Source organism: Delphinus delphis, chromosome 1, assembly GCF_949987515.2.
Source record: "Delphinus delphis chromosome 1, mDelDel1.2, whole genome shotgun sequence".
Lineage (NCBI taxonomy): Eukaryota > Metazoa > Chordata > Mammalia > Artiodactyla > Delphinidae > Delphinus > Delphinus delphis.
The window spans coordinates 163030382-163054852 of NC_082683.1; the positions used below are offsets into that span (position 1 = coordinate 163030382).

At 37.0% G+C, this 24471-nt stretch overlaps 1 protein-coding gene across 1 annotated transcript in view; it reads right to left on the reverse strand.

Moving 5' to 3' along the window:
* Positions 1-29: 29 nt before the first annotated feature.
* FBXO28 (F-box protein 28) overlaps positions 30-24471 on the reverse strand; it is a 29454-nt gene continuing 5012 nt past the window's right edge. Inside the window, exons 2-5 of the mRNA XM_059997855.1 lie at positions 18523-18632; positions 14744-14882; positions 6449-6644; positions 30-4691 (exon numbers count right to left, since the gene is read on the reverse strand). Coding sequence (XP_059853838.1) covers positions 4297-4691; positions 6449-6644; positions 14744-14882; positions 18523-18632 — 840 coding nt within the window. The 3' untranslated portion in view covers positions 30-4296. The remainder of the gene's footprint in view (positions 4692-6448; positions 6645-14743; positions 14883-18522; positions 18633-24471) is intronic.

Genomic DNA, 24471 nt, shown 5'->3' on the forward strand with positions numbered 1-24471 from the left:
GTGCATGAAATACAAAGAAAACAAGTAACACTGGTAAAAACACATTTATTTATGTACCCTGTCGTGTGCCCGGGAGGTGTTTTTCACTTTCCAGTAATTGAATTAGGTTATAACAATTAAAATTCCAGAAGGTAAACTATTGTAATTTATTGTTGCTCATGACCGTAAGTAAACAGACATGGTACCACATAAAGTAATTTTAAACACGTCTAAACTTTTGGTATAGCTTTGATGTATACTTTGGCAATGGACCTAATAGATTACCAATATGCTTCTAAATCCCATGGTTCTCTTCAGACACAACAGGAAAAATTTCAATTTAATGTTTCAATTTCAGAAATTTAACAAAGATTCTTAGGAAGCTGGAAAAGGCCATTACCTAAGCCTATAGTGTTTACCACAAATATAAATGTATTGCTATTAAAAATAAAATCATGGTAGGCAGCAGTCAACTAATTGCTAATTTCATTTTGTAGATTATATAGGAATTCTTGAAAATAATTCACCTCAGATGGCAGGCTATAGAAGTTTGTTATTTTAAAGTAGTTCTTTACTCATTAACTTTTTGAGGACTAGTTAAAGGAATTCCGATCCCAAGTCAAATCATTGAATAGCCCATCAAATTGTATTTTACACTAGAAACAGCCATTTCCAAGAGACTGCATCATACATGGCATTTCCTTTGAGAATGCCTTTATCCCTGGCTTCAAATCTTACTTACAGCATATCATTATTTTTAGAAGGTTTGGTAAGTGTTAAAAAATGGGTACTCATTTTCTAGAGCAGGATATAAGAATGTGCTGATCACCAAGTATGAGATTTTACATTACATTAAATTAAAATTATATACTGTTGGAAATAGACAAGATAGGGAGTTCCTAGATCCTAGAAAATATTATGGCTAAGGAAATAGAGAACTCAAAAGAGGAATCTACCTCCAAGAAACTACTTCAGTATAGTAAAATAGAATTAGTGCCCTGTCTTAGGAAAAAGTTTGTTAGTAATAAGGAACTGGGACATCATACATTGTTTCTTTGGAGATTAAAGTGCAGGCTATGAAATGGCATATAAAATAATGCATAAAATAGTGCAATCTTAAGGTGCCATTATTTTTATTACACATAGCCTATGTTCATATGTCCATTTTCGCTCAAAAATCCAGCTGTAGTGACACCTTTTAGCTTATTTATTTAGGCATTACTTATACTCTGTTCTACCCACCTTAGGGGCTACATAGAATATTTTAACACTTTAACAAGTAGAATAATAGCGCCTACATTTGAAACTACTAAATAGAGATTAAGGCAAGCCCCTGTAAAGTTCAGTACTCCAAAAACACGTTTTACAAAAAAAAGTTGCTTCCAAAGCCAGTGGCTTTAGACCTGATGGCACCCCAGGTTTTTAAAACAGTATGATTACTCTGATTACATTTGTGTTTGCCCCATTATTTCCAGGCTCTGTACATCAAGAGGAGCTCAAAACAAACAAACAAACAAAAACCAGGTTCTATATCCTCATGTTCTAAAATAATACATAATTCAGAATATGTGAAAACCAAGCCAAGTCCACATGGGAGATAAGCTGAGAATCATGTTGGGGGCGAGGAGGCAGTCCTCTCCATTTCTTCCATAGGCCCTTCCACGTGGTACCTGTTTGTAGTATTGCACCATAATCAATTCGTAAGTGGGACAACTTATTAGAGAAGTCTCCTCTGAAAGACAGCCAAGGAAGATGACAGGAATACTTTATAAAATGTTGTTCTAGGACAACACAATATTAACATACAGCATTTAAATTACCGACCTATAACCCAGGGCAGGATGGTTTCTCTCTTGGGAGGCTAATTTACAATTTTCCTGTAACATATGGCAGTTTTAGGTGAAGGAAATATTTTGTGATTTGTTGAAACTTAAATACCATTATACTACCCAAAGGCAAGTATAACAGCTATCAAATGGGCCAAGGCAACATCCTAACTTGTTTTAGCTAGTTAAGATTTAAGACTTAAACTGTAGTGCTTTATCTCCTACTGTTATGCCACATTCATGCATTAACAAGTGCAACTCATTAACCTTATGGGCAGATGACTACAAGTGTATACTGTAGAAATTTGGATTTTGAAACAGAAAATCTATCTTTTAATAGTGAGTGCTTATTATGGAAGCCAAATACTCATGTTAACTGAGACTGTAGACATTTAGGGTGTCCAGATGTAGTTTAAAAAGAGACCCAGGGAACTTTAAATAATTCATTAACAACTATTAAAAAGATCATCTGAGGTTATATCCCTTTGTAAGCCTGTAAACATGTACTCTGTTACTTAAGTCTTCCTATTGACATGAAAGCAGACTATGAAAGGCCATGAGTATTCCAGTAGGCCTCCTCCGAAGTTGTGACAATATGGCTAAATCCTATGATTAAACAAATGAGACCTGCTGAGAAAATGAGTTCCAGACAGGGACTTTTATGGATGACCTTGGCTGACAAATGTTTTTTGGAAATTGTTTATTTTAAAATTACCTTCCCAACAAACCATGAAAACACTTGGATGTTATTTTATGGTTTTTCATTGAAAACATACTACATTGTAAATGGAGTTTCAAAGTTAGACAAAGAATTGATCAAAATCTAAGGACAATATTATGTAAGGACAATGTTAAAAATTGATAAGAAAACGTTTCATTTGGTGAGGTTAATCTCAAGGATGCATAACCAAGTCATGTTGGACAGATAAAAAAAGGTAGTGACCTTGTGCTTTTATTCAACTAAGGTACTTACCAAAACCTTAGGTTTTATACAGGTGTCAAACTCCCACCTGGAAAGGGATAGTATTCTATACTACACCTAAGTTTACCTTAAATAACTGAAGCCCAAGGCAACAGTTGTTTAAAAGAACTTAACAGGCAAATAATGACTACATAATTTAGTACATTAAAATAAAACTAGGACAGTAATGGTTGACTGTTTCAAAAATAAACAAGTGGGGAAAATAACCACTGTACACAATTTGGAGGTTGTTAAAGTGACCACTTAGAAGGTTGAACAGTGCAAGACATGCTTTTCCAGTTACAAGCTCAAAACAGGAGTGCAAACGAAATTAAAGCTTTTGTTTAAAGTTGCAGGATAAGGAAAGCTTGAAATTAATATTAAAAAGCTTCCCTCGGGTCATTCCCCAGAAATGAAATGATCAAAATGCCTTTTCATAGTATAATTTTCTTCAGTGAACTTTCTTTCAATGGCAAAACTGCATCCCACAGGTTGGGTTTCCTACTCACACCACTGGTCATGACCACATTTGATCAATGAGCACACACAGCGGTGAGTAAGGAAGAGTACTAGTTGCCAGAAGTCTGACATCAATGTAAAGAATTGGGGTTCTGCCTTAGCCAGTGTACCTGAACCCTGCAGAGAATAGATAAAGCAATGGGCTCTAATACTCTCTCATTCTTGTAAAACTGGAGGACAAATGGACATACAAATACCACCCCGCCCCCAGAGGCAAGCTGTTGTGGTGGAAGATGTTAAGCGCTTAAATGAACTAAGACGCTGCTCTAAAAAGTGGAGAAGTGTAGAGGTTCAAGATCAATACCAGTGCAAGAGCTTTTTAAGTGAGTTGACTAGGCAATGCATGCATCCATCCATGCAAATGTAGGACATGGCCCCAAAAGTGAACCGAAAACATGTATATAACAACTGGGTAAGTCCCTTGCCAGTAGTTTATAAAAATATATAGTCAATACTGTAGAGGCCCCTCCTACAGCCAATACTATGGAAGTCCGTTTTAGTTACCCATTACTTCAATACCAAAAAGCATTTACTACTTTTCAGACATTCCAGACAAAGGTCACTTATAACAAAAAGTCAACTTTTTTTTTAAAAACAAGATACTGTCCATTTAAAAAGTAGGTCTTTTCTTTCAAGTGAACAGGACATTTTATGTATTAAACTTAACTTCTAGTCTGTCAAGACTGGTTTAAGATCCTTATGTAATGTGCATATATGCAGAAACAGATAAACTTGCTTTAAACATTATCTGCACAGAAATAAAGTTAACTTCTCAAAACATGATAGGATAGGTCTGGTTAGTACAAATCTATTGCAAAATAAAAGGATTCTGCGCATCAGTTCAACGAGGAGAAGCGGGAAAAGACTGTCCCAACCATGAGAGTTCAAGTTTACGTTGTGTTCTGAAAGCCTAGAGCTAAGGGACACCATGTTGCTCACAGTGTCCTGATATGCAGAACTGCTCAAGCTACGAAGTCAGGGCTTCCTCTGGAGCTAGAAGCACATTCTGGTTTACTTTCTATTCCGGAGACGTTTAGATTTCCTAAGAGAGTCTATGGCTTCTGCGGCCTTTTTGCGTTTCCGAGGAGACTCTTCATTCTGCCCAGACCCTGAGGAGTCTCCTACTGCACTTTCCATTACTTCTCGCAGTTTGCGTTCCAGCTCTGCCAACCGTGCGTTCTGTTCACCTATGATCTGGGTCTGCTCTAGCAGTTTCTGGTCCTGGTCTTGAAGCTGTTTCTGCTGTTCTTGCACTTTGGTGCGAAGCTCAGAAATTTCACGCCTGAGAACAGTCACCCCAGCACCATTTGTCTTAACCTGCTGCTGGAGTTTGGTAACCTCTTGTCTTGAAGGGTTTTGCTTAGAGAAGAGTTGCATTGTTGTCAGGGCTGCAGAAGGTCCTGGAACTGTGGAGAAATAGTTTAAAATGGTCAATCACTTAAAATGCCTCACTACCAGTAATACTTCATTAATTAAACTTACTCAAAAACAGAAATATCCTTTATAAAATCACTTCTGATAATTTCTTCTTTGCAATCTATTTGATCTAATGGATTAATCAGACACCTTGTCTTAACTATAAATGAGTTTGAATTCTGATTCTCATGTTCATGTGGCAATATGTGGAATGCAAGCAAATGGAGATGGGCATTTAATGGCATAAACTTGGACTTAAAATATTATAAAGCATTTTTAGGACCTAGTAAGAAAATATAAATAGTAAAATTAGAGTAGAATCATTTCACACAAGCAAACATAAAACATCTGAGTTAGAAGTACAGACCTATCATGTTCGCAGATCCTCTCTGCACTTAGTTATATGCAAAGGCTTCAACATTAGCCAAACAACAGGGACACCATCAAAAAGTGGGTTACATCACATGTGATGATCAGGAAGAACTTCTGACATGGTGTAGGAAGGCTTTGGAACTATTCTGTTTTAGTAATAATAGAATGTAACATGGGCACAAAAATCACTATTTTAAACTAATAACCTACTTTTTTAAAACCCTATCTCCTGAAGCTTTTCTAAAAGGACCAGATGGATCCATCCACACCCTAAAACCCATCTTGCTAATTTTCTCCTTATACATTTAAATACTCAGAATATTTTCCTTAGCTGGTGCATTCTTCCTTCTCTCTCTGCTTCCCTTTAGCCAACTAACAAGGCTCAGATCAATTCTCACCTCTTGTGAAGTCTCAATCAGACCAGCCAACGATGATTTTATCTTCCTTAAGATTCTCTCTGCTACTCATTTGACATTTAAATGGACACTCCTTTAAACTATTTCTCTTGCCTACGATAATTTGAGTCTGGATATGTCTTACCTTCTGAAATAATAAGATTCTTGAGAGAAGACACCATGTATTATACTTCATTTTAGTCCCCACAGGACACAGTACAGTGCTGTGCACATAACAGGTACTCAATAAATAACAGATGTGTTAATGCTGAAATGCTGTAAGCTTTATTATTAAATTACAGACAGCCACTCAGTTACCCCACCGAGTACTCCAGGGAGCTAACTGATCTGAACAAAATATTTTACTAAAAATTTGTTCCCAGATTTAAAGTATTTGCAAGAGTTGAAGATATTGAACAATTCATTCTTTCAGTAGATAAGGACACAAATCTCTAGGATCCGACAATGTTCAAAACAGCCTTATGCACCCTGTCTTCTAAAGTAGCAGCCAGATACTCCAGGGGCTGAAATAATTAACTGGTTATTTCCATGAAGAATTTTTTGGGTTTTGTCTGGTATATTTGATTCTGTTATAGGATAACGAATACTAACTAGTCAGAAACATCAAAAACCATTCACATATACATAGCTTTTCACTCAGCAATTTGCTCTGATAAATTTAAGCCAAGTTAAAAGTTGTGGATATGTACAAAGATTTAGCCGCAAGATTGTTCTTCAGAGTGTAGTTCAAATACTGAAAATCTGGAAACAAATGTGCCTAACAGCAGCAGATCAGCTACATAAATTATGGTCTGTAGCCCAATCTGTCATTAAAAATTATGTTGCAGATACAGTTACAGACCCAGAAAAGTTCAAGATACACGGTTAAGTGGTGGGGGGAAAAAGCAAGTTACAAATCTATGTACATTATAATAATATGAACATTATTATAAACTGAACGTATTATAAACAAAAGATACCTGGAGGAGAGCCCATGAGTCTTCCAGATACATCTGATCCTGGTAATTTCCTCTTTAGAATTGGAACAATCTTTTCATCAAAGTATTCCATTGCCATGGAGGAAATATCCCTTAACTCTTGAAGTACTTCATGAGCTCGCTGAGGGGCTCTGGTAGAGTTGACATATCTCAACACACGATAAATCTCATCAATCACCTAAAATAATGAGCTCTCATTAGCACTTTAGATTTATTTTTTTTTTAAAGAATAAACAGGGAGCAAAGTGACTGCTTGTTTTGCAATTCCTATAAAGACCTACAGGTGACTTAACTGATATACTGACCACTGATAACATTACCATCTGTAACACATGGCTTTGGGCTTGTTATAATACTTTATACATTTCATATTTATATTTATTTAAGCATCTTTTCTGTACTCTACTGGTGCTATGGAATCAGGATGATTAAAATACAGCTCCTGCCCTGAAGGAAATCAGTGTAACTGGGGAGAAAGATGTGTAAAGAAGTGACGTAAAGAGGGATATACAAATTGCAAAAGAAACTAGAAGACTAAACTAAGAGATTAGATCTTGTATGCAAGTAGGGGTCGGGGTGGGGGAATTACCCAAACCCATATTCTACTAATCCTCTGAACCTACTTCACTCTAGTCTGAATCTGTTTCCCAAAGCCCCAGGGACTCAGCCTGATTTCCTTCTCTCTTTCACACCGCCACTATTTGCTCTATCCTTGAAGTTTTGTTTCTCTTAGACTTGCTGTGGATTGGAATGAAGTCTCCTCACAGCCCACTTTCTTGTTATCGCCAAAGGGTAGCAAGAGATCCTTTTTCATTTTAATAATAATTGCAATGGGGAAACACAAGGCATACATACATGGAGAAGAAAGCTGACAGTCCTGATTCCTAGTTCTCTTGCTGGAATGGTAACTGAACCTTCCTTAGGCATTCTGCCCTCAGCTTTAATCCCTGTGAGGTCAGCCCTACTTTCTCCTATGGCTTCAGCGTAGACCTGAAGATAATAATGTACATCTCTGAAGATCTCCAGTCTGGATGATATCTGTTCCAATGGGTCTTCACCTCACAAGACTTGTGGGTTAAATCAGCCAAACCATTCTGTCACCAAAGTATCTCAAACCACCTTGAATCCCACTCATTTCCACTGCTGCATTTACCTAGCCAGTACCCAACTACGGAACAATCTTATTTATAACTGGCCTTTTCTTCTCCTTTATTCAGGCTGCTGAGTACTGCTAGAGAAACATAAAATCTTGCAGAATAGTACCAGGACAAATTACAGTCCTTAACACGTTCTAGACTCTCAGGGCAATGAGATGATCCTTGTCAGTCTAGCATCATGTGTGCTAAATAAATGTCAGCAAAATTAAACTGTTAGGATGTGTCTTTATCATGAATCAGAGAAGACTTCACAGAAGAGGCCACGTCAGTGGGCCTGGAGAGATGACTAGGAATTGGCTTGGCCTAAGGTGGTGTATATGTAGGCAAATGTAATAAGATAGGAGATATGCTAGTTTTGAATTACATGGGCCATGCAGGTGATACTAGACAGGCAGGCATATATGGAGATACAGGTTAGGAGATCAGGAGAGAAACTCCAAATGATGAAGAGGCCTCAGTAGCCAATGGCATAACAGGGACTGACATTGCTAAGGGAGAAGATACAGAATAGAATAGTCAAAGGCAGAATCCTGAGGCACTAGTGGTTAAGTGATACATTTATTTTTGGTATTACTACTAGATTATGAACTCATTCCAAAAGAAAATAACATTTTTTTTCAATAAAAACTTACTGAACTACCATGTTAGGAACTATTACGTATATTAAAAAAAAAAGAAATGAAGAAAACAGTACTTTCTCTTGGGCTTACAATTTAATTATGTGAACAAATCCTAACCTGTAAGCATTTACTGGTCAGGAGAGGCTTCTTTGACATATTTAAGGTAAAACTGAATGATGATGAGGAACTGGAAGATCTGGGAAGAAAAGCATTTAAGCAGGGATAACAATGGCAATGGCTTCAAGGTCTGAGTCAGTTTGGCTTGTTTAAGTTCAAGGGTTAGAAACATGCAAACTATATCTGTATCTCCAAACAGTAAAAATTTATGGAAGCTAGCATAAGCTCAATGCTTTGAAAAAAAAACAACTTAATATTTATATGATTACAAAATTGTTAATTACAAAATATATAAGCTAAAGTAGTAATAGAGTATTTTTTTCAAGGTCCTTCATATTGACGGAGAGTCTGTGTACTAGTGCTAGGATATTAACTGACCCACAGTAGCTCTGTGTTCATCGGCGTTTACATGTGTGTTATAAATCAGTACTGCGACACTCCAGTATCATTTTATGCTGGCCTCAATGCCCGTATACTCCAGCTCCAGGTACAAAGTAACCATGAGCTCTTCGAACTACATCAAACCCTCTCTCTCTTTTTTGCTCAGGATTTTTGCACATTATGATCTCTTTTCTGGAATGTTCTCCCTGCATATCTCCCCTACCTTCTCTAGCCCCAAATTTCTTACTCATCCTTGAGGTCTCAGCAACACTTTCTCAGAGTAAGCAGTCTTTTCTGAACCCTCTTTCAGTTTAAATCATGTTAACATCTTCATCAAATCCTTTATTTTACCTTCAGAATACACATTACAAGTTTTAAGTACTACATTTTTCTGTAAATGTCTGTCTTCCTATAATATAGTAAGCTCAACTAAAGAGACCATGCCTAGTTTCACTGTCAGATCCCCACAGTCTAGCAGTGTCTGGCACAGAGCAGATACTCAATAAACGTCTGTTAAATGAGTGATAAAGATGGTCAAATATCATAAATTGCTTAATATTAACCCATCTAAATAAAACTGTTTAGGGACAAGCCACAGGGGTAAAGTCAATACAAGAACATGATTTTTAGAGGCTGGATTTTGAATATAAAGGTCACAGTTAACAGAATTTTTATTGAGAGGAATTTTTTAAAAATACATAATATTTGAAAGAGTATTTATCCACAGCTTTATTAATGGGTCTATTTATATTATGTTTATGTACATAAATACTGGTAGACAGAAGAATATTTACAGTATATTTGAACTAGGCTAGAAATGACTGTTATAATGATTCAAGCATGAATAAAACATACATCTTATCCAATGCAAGATGACTTAGTGAAAGACCCATACACAGGAAAGGCTAGCTCAAACTGAGTAAATTCAATGTACAAGCAAAGTGCTGTGTGAAAAAGAAAGAGAGAAATAAGATCTGTTTGAGAGAACTGAGCAGGCCTAATGAAGGACCTGGCAATGAGACATAAGCAGAATTTCAATGGGGAAGAGAAGTCTGAGCATGACTAAAGGAGGAGTGGACTGAGGAGATGGATGATGTGGATGGACAGGTGACAGCATAGGAAATCAACATGTATGTAGTGCTACTACGTACCATGCCTTTATTCTGGGTTTTTAAAAGAAATTTATTATGCAGTGAATCCTCTTCCGTAACCCTGATTCTTCAGAATTAACTTCATATCAAACTATTCCATAGGGATTACTAATACTAAATCACATCTGTAAACCAATTTGTGAAATAATCTTATCTTTACTGTATTCAGCCTTCTAAATATAGTGTGAAAGCAAGGTATCTCTTTCCATTTGTTCAAGTCTTCCATTAGGAAACAATGTTTTCAAAGCTTACCATATAGAGGTTATTTAGTTAAATGGACTCATCCATGTTTTCAATAAAATTAAAAATATTTTCTGGGGCTTCCCTGGTGGCGCAGTGGTTGAGGGTCCACCTGCCGATGCAGGGGACGCGGGTTCGTGCCCCGGTCCGGGAAGATCCCACGTGCCACGGAGCGGCTGGGCCCGTGAGCCATGGCCGCTGAGCCTGCGCGTCCGGAGCCTGTGCTCCACAACGGGAGAGGCCACAACAGTGAGAGGCCCGTGTACCGCAAAAAAAAAAAAAAAAAAAAATTTTTCTTTCCTCTGTCCAAAAGTTATAAGCAAAGGACGACGTGAGGAAAAAAGGACAAAGCATGTTAGAACCAAACTGCTTCCAGCATTCAGAGTCATCAGTGGCTACAATGGCTTTAGAGGCACATATTAAGAAAGCATAGTATTTACCTGATTTTTAAAACATTTCAATTTCTGAGTAGGTTTAATCACTTTCTGAAAATTACTTTAGCAGCAAGAATGTAACGTGTGAGTCTTGTGTCCAGTGTAAAGATCACAGGTTTTAGGCAGGTCACCTACTCTTTAATGGCTCTCTGTATACCTTTCAAATAATATGCCACATGCCGAATCCTACCCAAGTTTGAGATAATAAAATAATAGTTATGAAAATATTTTTAAGTTTTAAAAAAGTATGGTAAGAAACCAAATGTGAACAGCTATCATATTTCTAACACATGCAGTTTACTATATCATGCTTATGTTTAAATTGGCACAGTAATAAATGACATACTATGAATATCATTTAAGTATTTCTACTACTGTAGATGAATTTCTATCTTGTTTAATCTACTGTTTAGCAAACAAAGCTCCTATTAAAATACTGAACCTCATATGTTCTCATTTTCTGTCTTTTTGTTCCACTTGAGATTTCCTTAATTTTCCTTTCCGCCCCTTTTACTTAAAATTGTTTCTTCCATATTTGTAAATATTTCTTTATATGGCATGTGTTTGACTATTTTCTTATTTCTCTTAGACTATTAGTCACAGTTTCTTTAAGTTTCATATCCTTGTATTGCTTTCTCAAAGGTGTATTTTTCCCCATTTGTTTCATTCTGTGTTTCATATTAGTCTGGCAATTCTCTACTCCTTGCGTATACTTAAGAATGGAGCACACAAAAAGCTGATCAGAACTCCTAGTTAGCCAAGATGGTGGGAAAGGTGGGGTATAGGGGGATAAGAGCAGGGACCTAAAAAAAAAATCAATGAGAATAGATTGATTCTTCTTTTTTCATTTTAAAGGTTCGTGGACTGTATATATTTACTTGGGGACCAGCATAGTGAAAGGAGGAAATGCTTCCAAGTAATAGATATTTTTAAGAATGTCTTCACATTAAAACCAATTTTAAGAGAAACAAAAATACAATATTCTGGAAGCATTAGGTAAACTCAAATTGAAGGATATTTATTCCTCAAAAAACTGACCTATGACCTTCAAAAATGTGAAGCTCAAGAAACACAAAGAGTAGGGAATTATTTCACATTAAAGAGGATTAACAAGTCCATGTGTAATCCTAGACTGAATTCTGGACTCAGAAATAAGAATAGTTCGGGGGACTTCCGTGGTGGCGCAGTGGTTGGGAATCTGCCTGCCAATGCAGGGGACACGGGTTTGATCCCTGGTCCGGGAAGATCCCACATGCCACGGAGCAACTAAGCCTGTGTGCCACAACTACTGAGCCTGTGCTCTAGAGCCCATGAGCCACAACTACTGAGCTCACGAGCCACAACTACTGAGCCCACGTGCCGCAACTACTGAGTCTGCGTGCTGCAGCTACTGAAGCCCGCGCGCCTAGAGCCTGTGCTCCGCAACGAGAAGCCACTGCAATGAGAAGCCTGCCCACCGCAACCCAGAGTAGCTCCCGCTCGCCACAACTAGAGAAAGCCCACACACACCAACGAAGACCCAACGCAGCCAAAAGAAAAAAAAAAAGAATAGCTAGGAAAACTATTATTGGGATAAGAAATGAAATTTAAATACAGATTACTGATTAGTTAAGTGTATTGGATCAATGTTAAATTTCCTGAGTTTGATATCTGTACTATGGTTAAGTAACAAAATGTCCTAGTTTTTAGGGAATACATTGAAATATTTAAGAGTATAGGGTCACAGTAGCTCCAACTCATCTTCAAATGGTTCAGAAAAAAATAAAATATGTATAGAGAGAGAATAAAAGCAAATGAGACAAAAGGTAAATAATTGCTGACCTGGATAAAAGATACATGGGAATTCCTTGTAATATTTTTGCAATTTTTGTGTAAATGTGAAAATACATCAAAACAAAAAGTTACCCCCCAAAAAAGGAATAAAGAAAGTGACCACCACCAGTTATTCTTCATCAAAAACGTTAAAAACAAACCAATAATACATAATATGTAGATTTTATGTTTGTTCAGGGAAATCTAGCTTCATGATCTTACATGATCATTTACACTATAAAAACACTGACTTTTGTGTTTCAATAAGCACGAAAGGGTTACTGGGGCTGTTAGTAATGGTGAAGAGAAGAAATTATTCATGTCTTTTTTCATTATTATATCTCCCAGAATGGTTAGTTGGCCTCTGCTCACATGCGTTTTTCAGTATGTGTGAACTGCTGATATTGACCGAGAGCTTACTATAAAAAGTTTGACTTCTATATGTCAGACAGAAGATTTGAGAAATGTATACAGGAATAAGCTAAGAATCTAAACTCTAGTTCTGAGAAAAGATGAATGCAACATCAATGTAGTGGTCAGAGTCTGCAACTATGGCCCTAACTGACCTGTGCCTATTTTTGTAAATAAGGTTTTTACTGGAACACAAGCACACACCCATTCATTTACCACACGTTGTAGAATCACGGCTGTTTCTCAGAGTTGAGTATTCATGACACAGACCATGTGGTTCACAAAGCCAAAAATATTTATTATCTGGCCTTTTACAGAAAAAGTTTGCTGATCCCTGCCATAGCCATAGTGGCAAACTCCCAACTAATCTTTAGACAGATTTTCTTTTAATGCCCTTGCTATTAGTATGCTTTCCTTGTCAAGAGACTCCATTTTAAACCCCTCCAGTGAATAAGCCTTAGGTTTTCACTGAGTAGAAGGGTAATGATCTAGCTTGTTTAGAGCTGGAGAAGGGACCTATAGGTTTAAATCATTCTTAAATATAGATTCTCAACCAACCTTCCTGTTTTAGCCCCATTTTCAGAAATGCTTGGAGCTTTCGACCTAGAATTTTCTAGAGGTTCAGTTGTGCATACTGGGTTGCCTCCCAGCTTCCCCCACTCCCAGTTTAGGAATTAACTTTCTCTGAGGTCAGAAAGTAGACAGTAGCAACAGAATTTTGGAAGCTGGAGAGTAGATGAATAAATGGTAACTGACTTAGCAGACTTAGCAGGGAAGGCCCCGGTCACTCTTTTATAGTACCGTGCAGAAGCATCGGTAGCTAATGAGGGAAGTGCGCTATACCAAAGTATACTTTAAATAAGAAACAGGAGGGATTCCCTGGTGGCGCAGTGGTTGAGAGTCCGCCTGCCGATGCAGGGGACACGGGTTCGTGCCCTGGTCCGGGAAGATCCCGCATGCCGCGGAGCGGCTGGGCCCGTGAGCCATGGCCGCTGAGCCTGCGCGTCTGGAGCCTGTGCTCCGCAACGGGAGAGGCCACAACAGTGAGAGGCCCGCGTACCGCAAAAACAAAAACAAACAAAAAGAAACAGGACTCCTCTGGCTCCCAACGTACGTCACAGAAAGTTGAAAATGGAGAAAGTACATTAAAAATATTGCCAATGTTAATTATCTATGGAAATAACAAAAAGAGAACATTCAAATTTTACTAGGTATTAATTAGTTCCAACCATGTTAAGGGAACCTTTTGCCAGTATCAACTAAGTAGCAAAATGATCTTTAATTCTACCTCCACCTCTTGGACATAAAAAGATATAGACATTATTTCATTCTGAATTTACACTCAATTCAAGAAGCAAGATACTAGTGAAGGTATGAGTAGTGTGTTGAACGCTGGGATCTTTATTAACTTAGTAACAATAAATATATCACAATATACTTATTTCTGTGTTAAACAGCACTATTACTTAGCTCTGAGTATACTGTTACACAGTAATTATCTATTCTTGTCAGATCTGGAAGTTTGTAAGTTGTCTTCATGAAACATTTCTCAAACAAAACCAAACCAGCTTGTCTTTCCTACTCCACCTCCCCCAAATTATAACAATCTTGAAGGCAGGGACAATACCTATCCTATTCATTGCTGTATCTCTGGCATCTTAACAAAAAGTAAAAGTGCAAAATTTTTTCTTGAGTATGAACCCTTAAAAAGCTTTTCTAAAGAATAGTAGCACTTTTACAGTATATTTCAAAATCATAATTTTAAATATAAATATCACATAAATGATACATATGTATATGTTGTTGCACAGAAGCTAAACAAAGCCATTCATAGAAGTGCATCCAAAGAAGTAGAAATAATTCTATTATTTAAAAAAATCACTCTGTAACTTTATAATAATTTAAAGTTTACATAGTGCAATCCAGCTGTTCTAGGTAAGGGATTCTATTTTACCTTTCCTGGGATGAAGCAACAGAGATTGGAATCCACATACTTCATGAAAGTCATATTTAAGAGAGACAGCCTTGTTTCAACAGCAGCGAGGATGTCTGCATGACGAGCTAATGAATGGTTTCTCCTTTCTGACTCTCTCCTACCAAAAAAAAAAAAAAAAAAGGCAACCATTAAAAGAAGTACTGTGGACTACAATGTTAACCAAACAAAATGCCTTAATGTAAGTTTAACATTTACACATTAATTTAGAAATCTACAATTGGGTCATAATTTGTTTAACTGTCATGATAAATGAATCACTGTTTAGAAATCCTTGCCAAGGATTAATCCAATACTCACTGATAAAATATTTGAAAAAAATTAGTTTTTTTTTTGTTTTGTTCTTTGGCTTTGTCAAGCCTAATGGCTATTAGAGAAATTAATGAAAGAATTACACATGGACATAAAGACAAGAAGCCATATATTTTTGCCCACAAAATCAGCTCATTTAAACTTTTAAAAAGTTTTATTGAGACATAATTCACATACAATAAAATTCACTTTTAAAGGGTACAATTTAGTAGTTTTTACTATATTCACAGTTGTGTTCCCATCACCACTATCCAATTTCAGAACATTTTCATTATCACAAAAAGAAAGCCAAGGGGAAGCTGGGATGAAGGGAGAGAGTAGCATCGACATATATACACTACCAAATGTAAAATGGATGGCTAGCGGGAAGCTGCTGCATAGCACAGGGAGATCAGCTCGATGCTTTGTGACAACCTAGAGGGGTGGGATAGGGAGGGGGGGTGGGAGGGAGACACAAGAGGGAGGGGATATGGGGATATATGTATACATACAGCTGATTTACTTTGTTGTACAGCAGAAACTAACAAGACATTGTAAAGCAATTATACTCCAATAAAGATATTTAAAAAAAAAAAAAAGAAAGCAAGCCTGTAACCATTATCAATCACTCCCATTACCCAGCCCCTGGCAAGAACTAATTTACTTTCGGTTTCTATGGATTTGCCTATTGTGGACACTTCAGATAACTGGAATCATAATCATAATATTATGTGGTGTTCTGTGTCTATCTTCTTTCAGTTCGCATAGTTTTCAAGGTTCATCCATGTTGTAGCACATCTCAGTAGTTCTTCATTCCTTTTTATTGCTGAATAATATTCTATTATATGGACATACCATTATTTTGATTATCCATTCATCTGTTGATGGACCTTTGGGTTGTTTCCACTTTTTGGCTATGATGAATAATGCTGCTATAAATATGTGTGTACAAGTTTTTGTGTAGACATATTTTCACTTCTCCTGAGTATATACTTAGGAGTGAAACTGCTGGGTCATTTGGTGACTCTATGTTTAACTTTTTGAGAAACTGTTTTGTAAAGTGGCTGCACCATTTTATAATCTCACCAGTAACATGTGAAAATTCCAATTTGTCCACCTCCTTCCCAACATTTGTCTTTTTAAATTTTAGCCATCCATCCTAGTGGGTGTAAACCAGTATCCCATACTATTTTGATTTGCAATGCCCTGATGACTAATGATGCTGAGTATCTTTGATGGGCTTTTTGGCCTTTAGTGTATCTTCTCTGGAGAAATTTCTATCGAATCCTTTGCCCACTTTCAAATTGGGGTTATTTATCTTTTTATTGTTGAGTTATAAGAGTTTCTAATACAATCTGGATATAAGTCCTCTAACAGATATATGAGCTGCAAATGTCTTCTCCCATTCTGCAGGCTGTCTTTTCATTTTCTGGATGGTGTCCTTTGAGGCACAGAAATTTTAAACTTTGATGAATTCTCGTTTGTCTACTTTTTTCTTTTGTTACTTGTGCTTTTGGTGTCGTATCTAAAAAACCACTGCCTAATGCAAGTTCATGAAGGTTTATGACTATGTTTTCCTCTCAAGGTTTTATAATACAGCAGTGACATTTACACTTAAGCCTGTAATTCATTTTCAGTTAATTTTTGTATATGGTTTGAGAAAGGTTTCCAACTTCATTCTTTTGTCCCAGTGTTATTTGTTGAAAACACTAATCCTTCATCATTGAATTTTCTTGGCATTCTTATTGAAAATCAATTGACTAAAAATTTAAGGGTTCACTTTCTGGACTCTCAGTTCTATTCCATTGATCTGTATGTCTATCCTTTCTTTTAAAATTAATTAATTTATTTTTTGGCTGTGTTGGGTCTTTGTTGCTGCATGTGGGCTTTCTCTAGTTGTGGCGAGCAGGGGCTACTCTTCATTGAGGTGCGCAGGCTTCTCACTGTGGTGGCTTCTCTTGTTGTGGAGCACGGGCTCTAAGCGCGTGGGCTTCAGTAGTTGTGGCACACGGGTTTAGCTGCTCCGCAGCATGTGGGATCTTCCTAGTCCATAGATCGAAACTGTGACCCCTGCATTGGCAGGCAGATTCCTTTTTTTAAAAAATTTTTTTATTTATTTGTTTTATTTTTGGCTGCGTTGGGTCTTCATTGCTGTGCACAGGCCCTCTGCAGTTGCAGTGAGTAAGGGCTACTCCGTGCTGTGGTGCGCGGGCTTCCCACTGTGGTGGCTTCCCCTGCTGTGAAGCACAGGCTCCAGGCTCATGGGCTTCAGCAGCTGTGGCTCGCAGGCTCCACAGCGCAGGCCCAGTAGCCGCGGCACACAGGCTCAGTTGCTCTGCGGCACGTAGGATCCTCCCAGACCAGGGTGCAGCAGGCAGATTCTTAACCACTGCGCCACCAGGGAAGTCCCTATATGTCTATCCTTATGCCAGCACCATTATTGTAACTTTGTAGTAAGTTCTGAAACTGGGAAATGGTAGTCTTCCAATTTTGCTCTTTTTCAAGATTGTTTTGATTTCTGCGCCTTTTGCAATTCTATAGGAATTACAGGATCAGCCTGTCAATTTCTGCAAAAAGACTGCTAGGATTTTGACAGGGGTTGCACTGAATATATATATATCAATTTGAGGAGTATTACCATCTTAATATGAAATCTTCCAATCCATGAACATAGAATGCCTTTCCGTTTATTTAAGTCTTCTTTAATTTCTTTTAACAGTGTTTTGTGGTTTTTAATATACAAGTTTTATACTTTTTTGGTTATATTCATTACTAAGTTTTTTAAATTCTTTTTGACGCTATTGTAAATGGAATTGTCTTAACTTCATTTTTGGATTGTTTATTGCTAGTGCATAGGATTATACATACATTTATTTATTTATTTAATTTATTTATTTATTTGGCTGTGCTGGGTCTTAGTTGTGGGACACGGGATTCTTCTTTAGTTGCAGCATGTGGGATCTAGTTCCATGACCAGGGATTGAACCTAGGCCCTCTGCATTGGGAGCACAGAGACTTAACCGCTGGACCACCAGGGAAGTCCCAATACAATTGATTTTTGTGTACTAATCTTGTATCCAGGATCCCTGCTGAGCTCATTTCTAGCTCTAATAATTAATGTATTTTATATACAACATCATGTGTATACAAGACTGTATCATCTGTGAATAGAGAATTTTACTTCTTCCTTTTCAATCTGGATGCTTTTTATTTCATTTTCTTGCCTAAATGCCCTAGTTTGAACCAAAATGTTGAACAGATATGGTGAGAGTTGAACAAACCATAGTAAAATGATTTATTGTGATCTGTGTACCCTTTGCTACAAAAATTTGGAAACCATTTAACCCAAGTAAACCCTTAGTGAGATTAAAAACAAACAAACAAACAAAAATCAAGAAACAAACAAAATCCCCAATTGTAAATTATTGCCAATGCTAACCATAACATACCTTGGGAGTTGTGCTTTAACTTGTTTCTGACATAGATTATGGTACCTCTCCACTTTTAGAAATCCCTGATTCAACATTCTCTGGCAGACCAAGTCCATTCTTTTACAAACCTATGGGAAGAGAGAATGAGAAAGAAGAATTGTAAAAAGTAAAAACCAAATTGGTAACAATTAAATTAGGCTCATAACTGATGGTTCAAAATTCTCTGTGCCAGTATTATTCCCCAGTTTGCTATATGTAAATTGTAAATTACAATATTGCATTTAAAAATTAGTATTATGTGTAGGCAAGGAATTAGTATTATGTGTAGGCAAGGAATACTTTACTCCTTAAAATATATATATATATATATATATATTTTTTTTTTTTTTAATTTTTTTGGCTGTGAGACATGGCTTGCAGGATCTTGGTTCCCTCACCAGGGATTGAACCCGTGCCCCCTGCAGTGGAAGTGCCGAGTCTTTAGGTATTTGTTGAATGTTCTGGATGTATCCCTGCTTTTATGGTCAAAGACTATAATCCTGATGACCATTAAAGCAACATATTTGAAGGTTTTTAACAGTTTGAAATAAGAAAGTTCTCCTTTGGCCAAAAACATATTCAAACTTAAGTCTAACTGCTCACAAAGTTTTTATGATCTATAACCAGAATGACAGTTTTTAATTATTTCTTCTAGTGATTTGGGTTAAGTATGACAGATTATGATGGCCAAAGCCTATACTAGATACTGTCATATCCTCCAAAATATTTCAACATGTACAGCAGAAACTTAACTACTTTGAATCCTTTAAAAACATGGTGTCTTTATACAAAAAAAGTACAGGATCTGGGGCTTCCCTGGTGGTGCAGTGGTTGAGAGTCCGCCTGCCAATGCAGGGTACACGGGTTCGTGCCCCAGTCCGGGAAGATCCCACATGCTGCGGAGCGGCTAGGCCTGTGAGCCATGGCCGTTGAGCCTGTGCGTCTGGAGCCTGTGCTCCGCAATGGGACAGGCCACAACAGTGAGAGGCCCACATACCGCAAAAAAAAAAAAAAAAAAAAGTACAGGATCTGAAGTCACAACACCTAAATTTGACTCCAACCAATATACATCCTTGAGCAAGTCAGCTTCTATGTGAAAGCCTGAATCAGACATCTGTAAAATATGGATAGTATCTACTATATAGGGATGTCATTAGGATTAAATAACACACACTAAATCACTTGGTAAATTATAAAGTGCTATATAAAAATTATGTTAAATAAATTTTGTTTAACTTACCACTAATTTGAAAACTTTGCTTCATATACTTAGTTCTTATATTTCTGAGATATCCCAGTATCTTTTTTATCTTAATGAAACCTACTACACAAAATACATTTGTTCTTTGTTTCCTGAGTATTTTGCAGTGACTCAAAGTCATCAACCTGGTCGTTAATTCTCACTGTATAGGTGTTGCTGAAAGTGCAACACTGAGATATTATTGAGATAAATCTACATCAAGGCTAAGTCAATTAGGCAAGGGCTGTCTTATGCTTCTATCTCTCATAGCACCTAAAAACAAATGCTTGACAAATACTTGAAATACTGATGAAACTTTTGATACAAGTTTGCTTTCTCCTGAGATTATAGGGACAAAAATTCTGGTAAACTGGGTTGAGCTAATAAAGGTTTTGATACTCTAATATTAAATACTAGCTATTCCCTAAATCCCAGTATGGCAAATGAAACGTATGAAGGTAAACAGTTCTTTTCATTTCAAAGTAAATGAAAACATAATGAGGTTTAAGTACTGATACTAAGAGTAATTCTAAAAAATTATATTTTAAAATATGATGGAATCTATTTCTAACTAGTAAGTTATAAACATTTGTTCAGTGTCTACTGAAAAAAAAATAAACCCAATATGTATTAACATAAGTAACTGTTTCTAAAACAAAATATTTAATGAGTTACATTTTTACAAATCTCTGATCCGTGGTTTAACAGAAACAAGTGAATTTTCATATCTGCTTCTTCTGCATTAAAGAGAGTGAAAATTGCAAATAATATATTAGTAAAGTAATGAAAATATTTTATATTGTATAGACTCCCTGAAAGGGTCTTGGAAACCCCTCTGGTAAACCTGGACCACAAATGAGAACCAGTGCCCTCATCCTGCGTAAACACGTTGCCATGAACACTGGTACTGAACTTTATGTGAGGAAAAAAGAAATTTTATCATGTTACTGGAGGAAGGAAAAGAGAGTATGTCTTTTTGTGTGTGATGAGGGGGAATAAAGCAGGCTAAATTCTCATCTTTCGTAGTAGGAAGTCAACAGATATTATCAAATAGAAGACAAACAACCCAAAGACTTCAAAGTGGTGCCTCTGAGGAATAAAAATTGGGGGTTGCATTGTTGTTAACGTTGTTAAAACTACTTGATGTGAGACACCCTCTAACACAACTTTGCAGAAAAATACTTTTTCTATTTGTGGACTCTATAACCTCTTTGATAATTTCTGAGTTAAATACTGGAACTAAACCCACTGTGGTGATGATTTCCTGATTTTTTAAAAGTCAAATCATTATTCTGTACACCTTAAACTTATACAGTGCTATATATCAATTACATCTCAAAACTGAAAAAAAAAGTTTATTTACAAAGTGAAAAATTAAGGTCAATTACTGCTGTACTAATTTCCAAGGTAGTTTCTAAATTATTTTATTATACTAGAATTTTGCTGCACTGAATCTAGCTAAATACTAGAATTTAGGTATCTCTTAATAATCTAGAAATGCAACGGAATGAGTACTGACTAGTATGAGTATACAACTGACTGGGGAACCAGGTAAGGTCAACCAAGAGACTTCACATGATACAAGATTTGAACTAGGCTTTAAAGGAAGAGAGGACAAGCAAGGACTGCCAAGTTAATACTGACAGAACAAAGGCACAAAGCCTGGAAGGAATAAACCATTAGCAAGCAAACTACTTCTGAAGACAGATCAGATATGTAGGCAAAGCTGAGAGGAATAAAATCTCTCATGTTTTGAGCAGGAAAATCAGACAGTAATGAGAAGTAAGTTTAAAAGGAAAAAGATCACCCATTTTGGGAGAGATCTAGTATTGGTACAGCTGATTGGTCATTTTCTGTAAGCAACTGTAATGTTAAGACTAAAGATATGGTTCTGGAAATTTCACATGAAGATAGCTGAAACCACTGCAGATGAATCCCAAATGAAGTAAAAGACAAGAAAACAAAGGCTTATAAATGGAGCCTCAACTGACCATTATAACTAAAAGCTGATAAAAAAAAGATCAGAAAATATGCATCTAAAACGAATACTGTAAATCAACTATACTTCAACTAAAAAAAAAAAAATTAGAAAATAGGAGGTCACAAAGACAAACTAGAAGAGCACCACAAAAGCCAAAAAGATTTCAAGCATTAGTCAATATTGTAGGAAAATAACAGTATTTAATGTGGTATTATTCCATTCATAAATGTTCGATAAGCACTGACTGACCGAGAGCATAAAAACAAAGACACGATAGAGCATATATCTATCTTGTTTAGGATTCAGAAGGAAGCAAAGTGACCTCTGAAAAACAGCAATACACTAATTTTCCCCAAGGTGAGCAGTTTAATGTTAACTGCTGCCAATGTATGTTAACTTGCAAAACAAAATTATCTTATTTAAAGTGTAGCTCTAAATTTGGGGATATTTTAATTATTTCCCAAGGCTAAAGGGAAGAAATTTCATTTCTCCAGTTATTAAAACAAAACAAAAATCCTAGCAATTTGGCAATTTACCCAAGACAGAAAAATAAAATTCTAGAATCTGATATACAAAGATGATGACTATGTCAAAAACAACCAGTGTATTTAGAGATTAGGAAAATATATACTATAAAAACAAAAGGGAACTAATGGAACAAATCAGTCTACAATGAAGACGTTTAGCTTGGCCCCTCTGTTATTTGCTGCTCTAGTATGAAGAACAGATTTGTTTTTTCTTTGTTAATTACTTCAAGATTTAAAATGCCATGTCTATTCTTTTTTATTTTAAATGTTGGGGGTAGGAGTTTATTAATTAATTTATCTATTTTTGCTGTGTTGGGTCTTCGCTTCTGTGCGAGGGCTCTCTCTAGCTGTGGCAAGCGGGGGCCACTCTTCATCTCATCGCGGTGCACGGGCCTCTCACTATCGCGGCCTCTCCTGCTGCGGAGCACAGGCTCCAGACACGCAGGCTCAGCAGCCGTGGCTCACGGGCCCAGCCGCTCCGCGGCATGTGGGATCCTCCCAGACCAGGGCTCGAACCCCTGTCCCCTGCATTGGCAGGCAGATTCCCAACCACTGCGCCACCAGGGAAGCCCCCATGTTTATTCTTTTTATCATTTTCTAACTTAAGTGGTCAGTAATAAAAATTTTTCTTCACTTGTGTTTATTTAGAAATCTTTTTTGTTGTGCCACTATGGCCCTTCTTTTTTTTTTTTTTTTTTTTTTTTGCGGTACGCGGGCCTCTCACGGTTGCGGCCCCTCCCGCCGCGGAGCACAGGCTCCGGACGCGCAGGCCCAACAGCCATGGCCCACAGGCCCAGCCGCTCCGCGGCACGCGGGATCCTCACGGACCGGGGCACGAACCCGCGTCCCCTGCACCGGCAGGCGGACTCCCAACCACTGCGCCACCAGGGAAGCCCACTATGGCCCTTCTTAATGCAAGACACATACGCCATAAATCCATGAAATGCACACTTTTCCTTTTAACATTTGACAGTGGAATGGTCTTCCAATATATGATATATTACAATATAATTGCCAGCATTTCTTTCTCAGATATCTTAGATGCCTTGAAATATAGTATGCTGGGCTTCTTCAATTTTGTTTAAGACGCTGTAAAGACTTTAAGATATGTTATCAATTTAATAAAAGCTCTTCTGGAAGAAGAAAAAAGTACTGCCACAATAATATATATGCAATTTGATCAAGATGCATTCTCATTTCAAAAATGTTAAAATGGGGACTTCCCAGGCAGTCCAGTGGTTAAGACACTGCACGTCCACTGTGGGGAGGCTTGGGTTCTATCCCTGGTTAGGGAACTAAGATCCTGCATGCCATGCAGCGCGACCAAAAAAATACAGGAAATAAAAAAAGTTAAAATATGAAACTATACCTTGGAATCAAGGAAATACTGTAATGGAATCACATTTTTATGTACTCATTTCATGCTCTACAGTTTTCAAATGAACAGTTCATGTTTTTCTCCAATTAATTAGGAAGCTACTATCAAAGATTAGGCTGCTTATTAGACCCTTGAACTGAAAGGGATGTAGACACCAGAACCTGTCCTTTCTTTTAACAGTGAGAAAACTGAGGCCTTAAGAATTTATATGACTTGTCCAAGGTCATCCAGCTACTCAGGGGCAAAAAATGAAATTAAGAATAAGGGTCTTCTAGCAAATAGATACTTATTGTTTATAGATATACATATATATGTATCAGTCTAATATGGACTTTAATCTAATATGGATTACTCTCAGTTTCCTCATTTTTTTGTATTGGCTGCACAAGATTATTTGAAGGATTGGAGACGTGCCTAGGACAGCACCTCAATAAAAACCAAGCTATGTGGGGGGAAAAAAAAGAATCCAGGTCTTCTGATTTGCATCTTTTTAAATTTAGTGATCAGTAGCTATACAGATCGAAATGATTATCCTAATTATTCTCAACTGATTAGAGTCTCAAATAATACTCCACTGCTATAGAAACTGTTGGCACTAGTCTAGAAAGTAGGACTTCTTTATTTTAAGGACATTAGTGGGGGGTTCCTACTATACTACTAAAGTTTAGAGATGGAGCTAGACCAAGATCTTCCTATAATCCTCTCAGTCAGACAAATCTGCTGTGTAGAACATTTGACAAGCCATCTGGGCTGGATTCTTCAAAAAGTCATGAAAGAATGAAAACAGTGAAAAAGTGGGAGG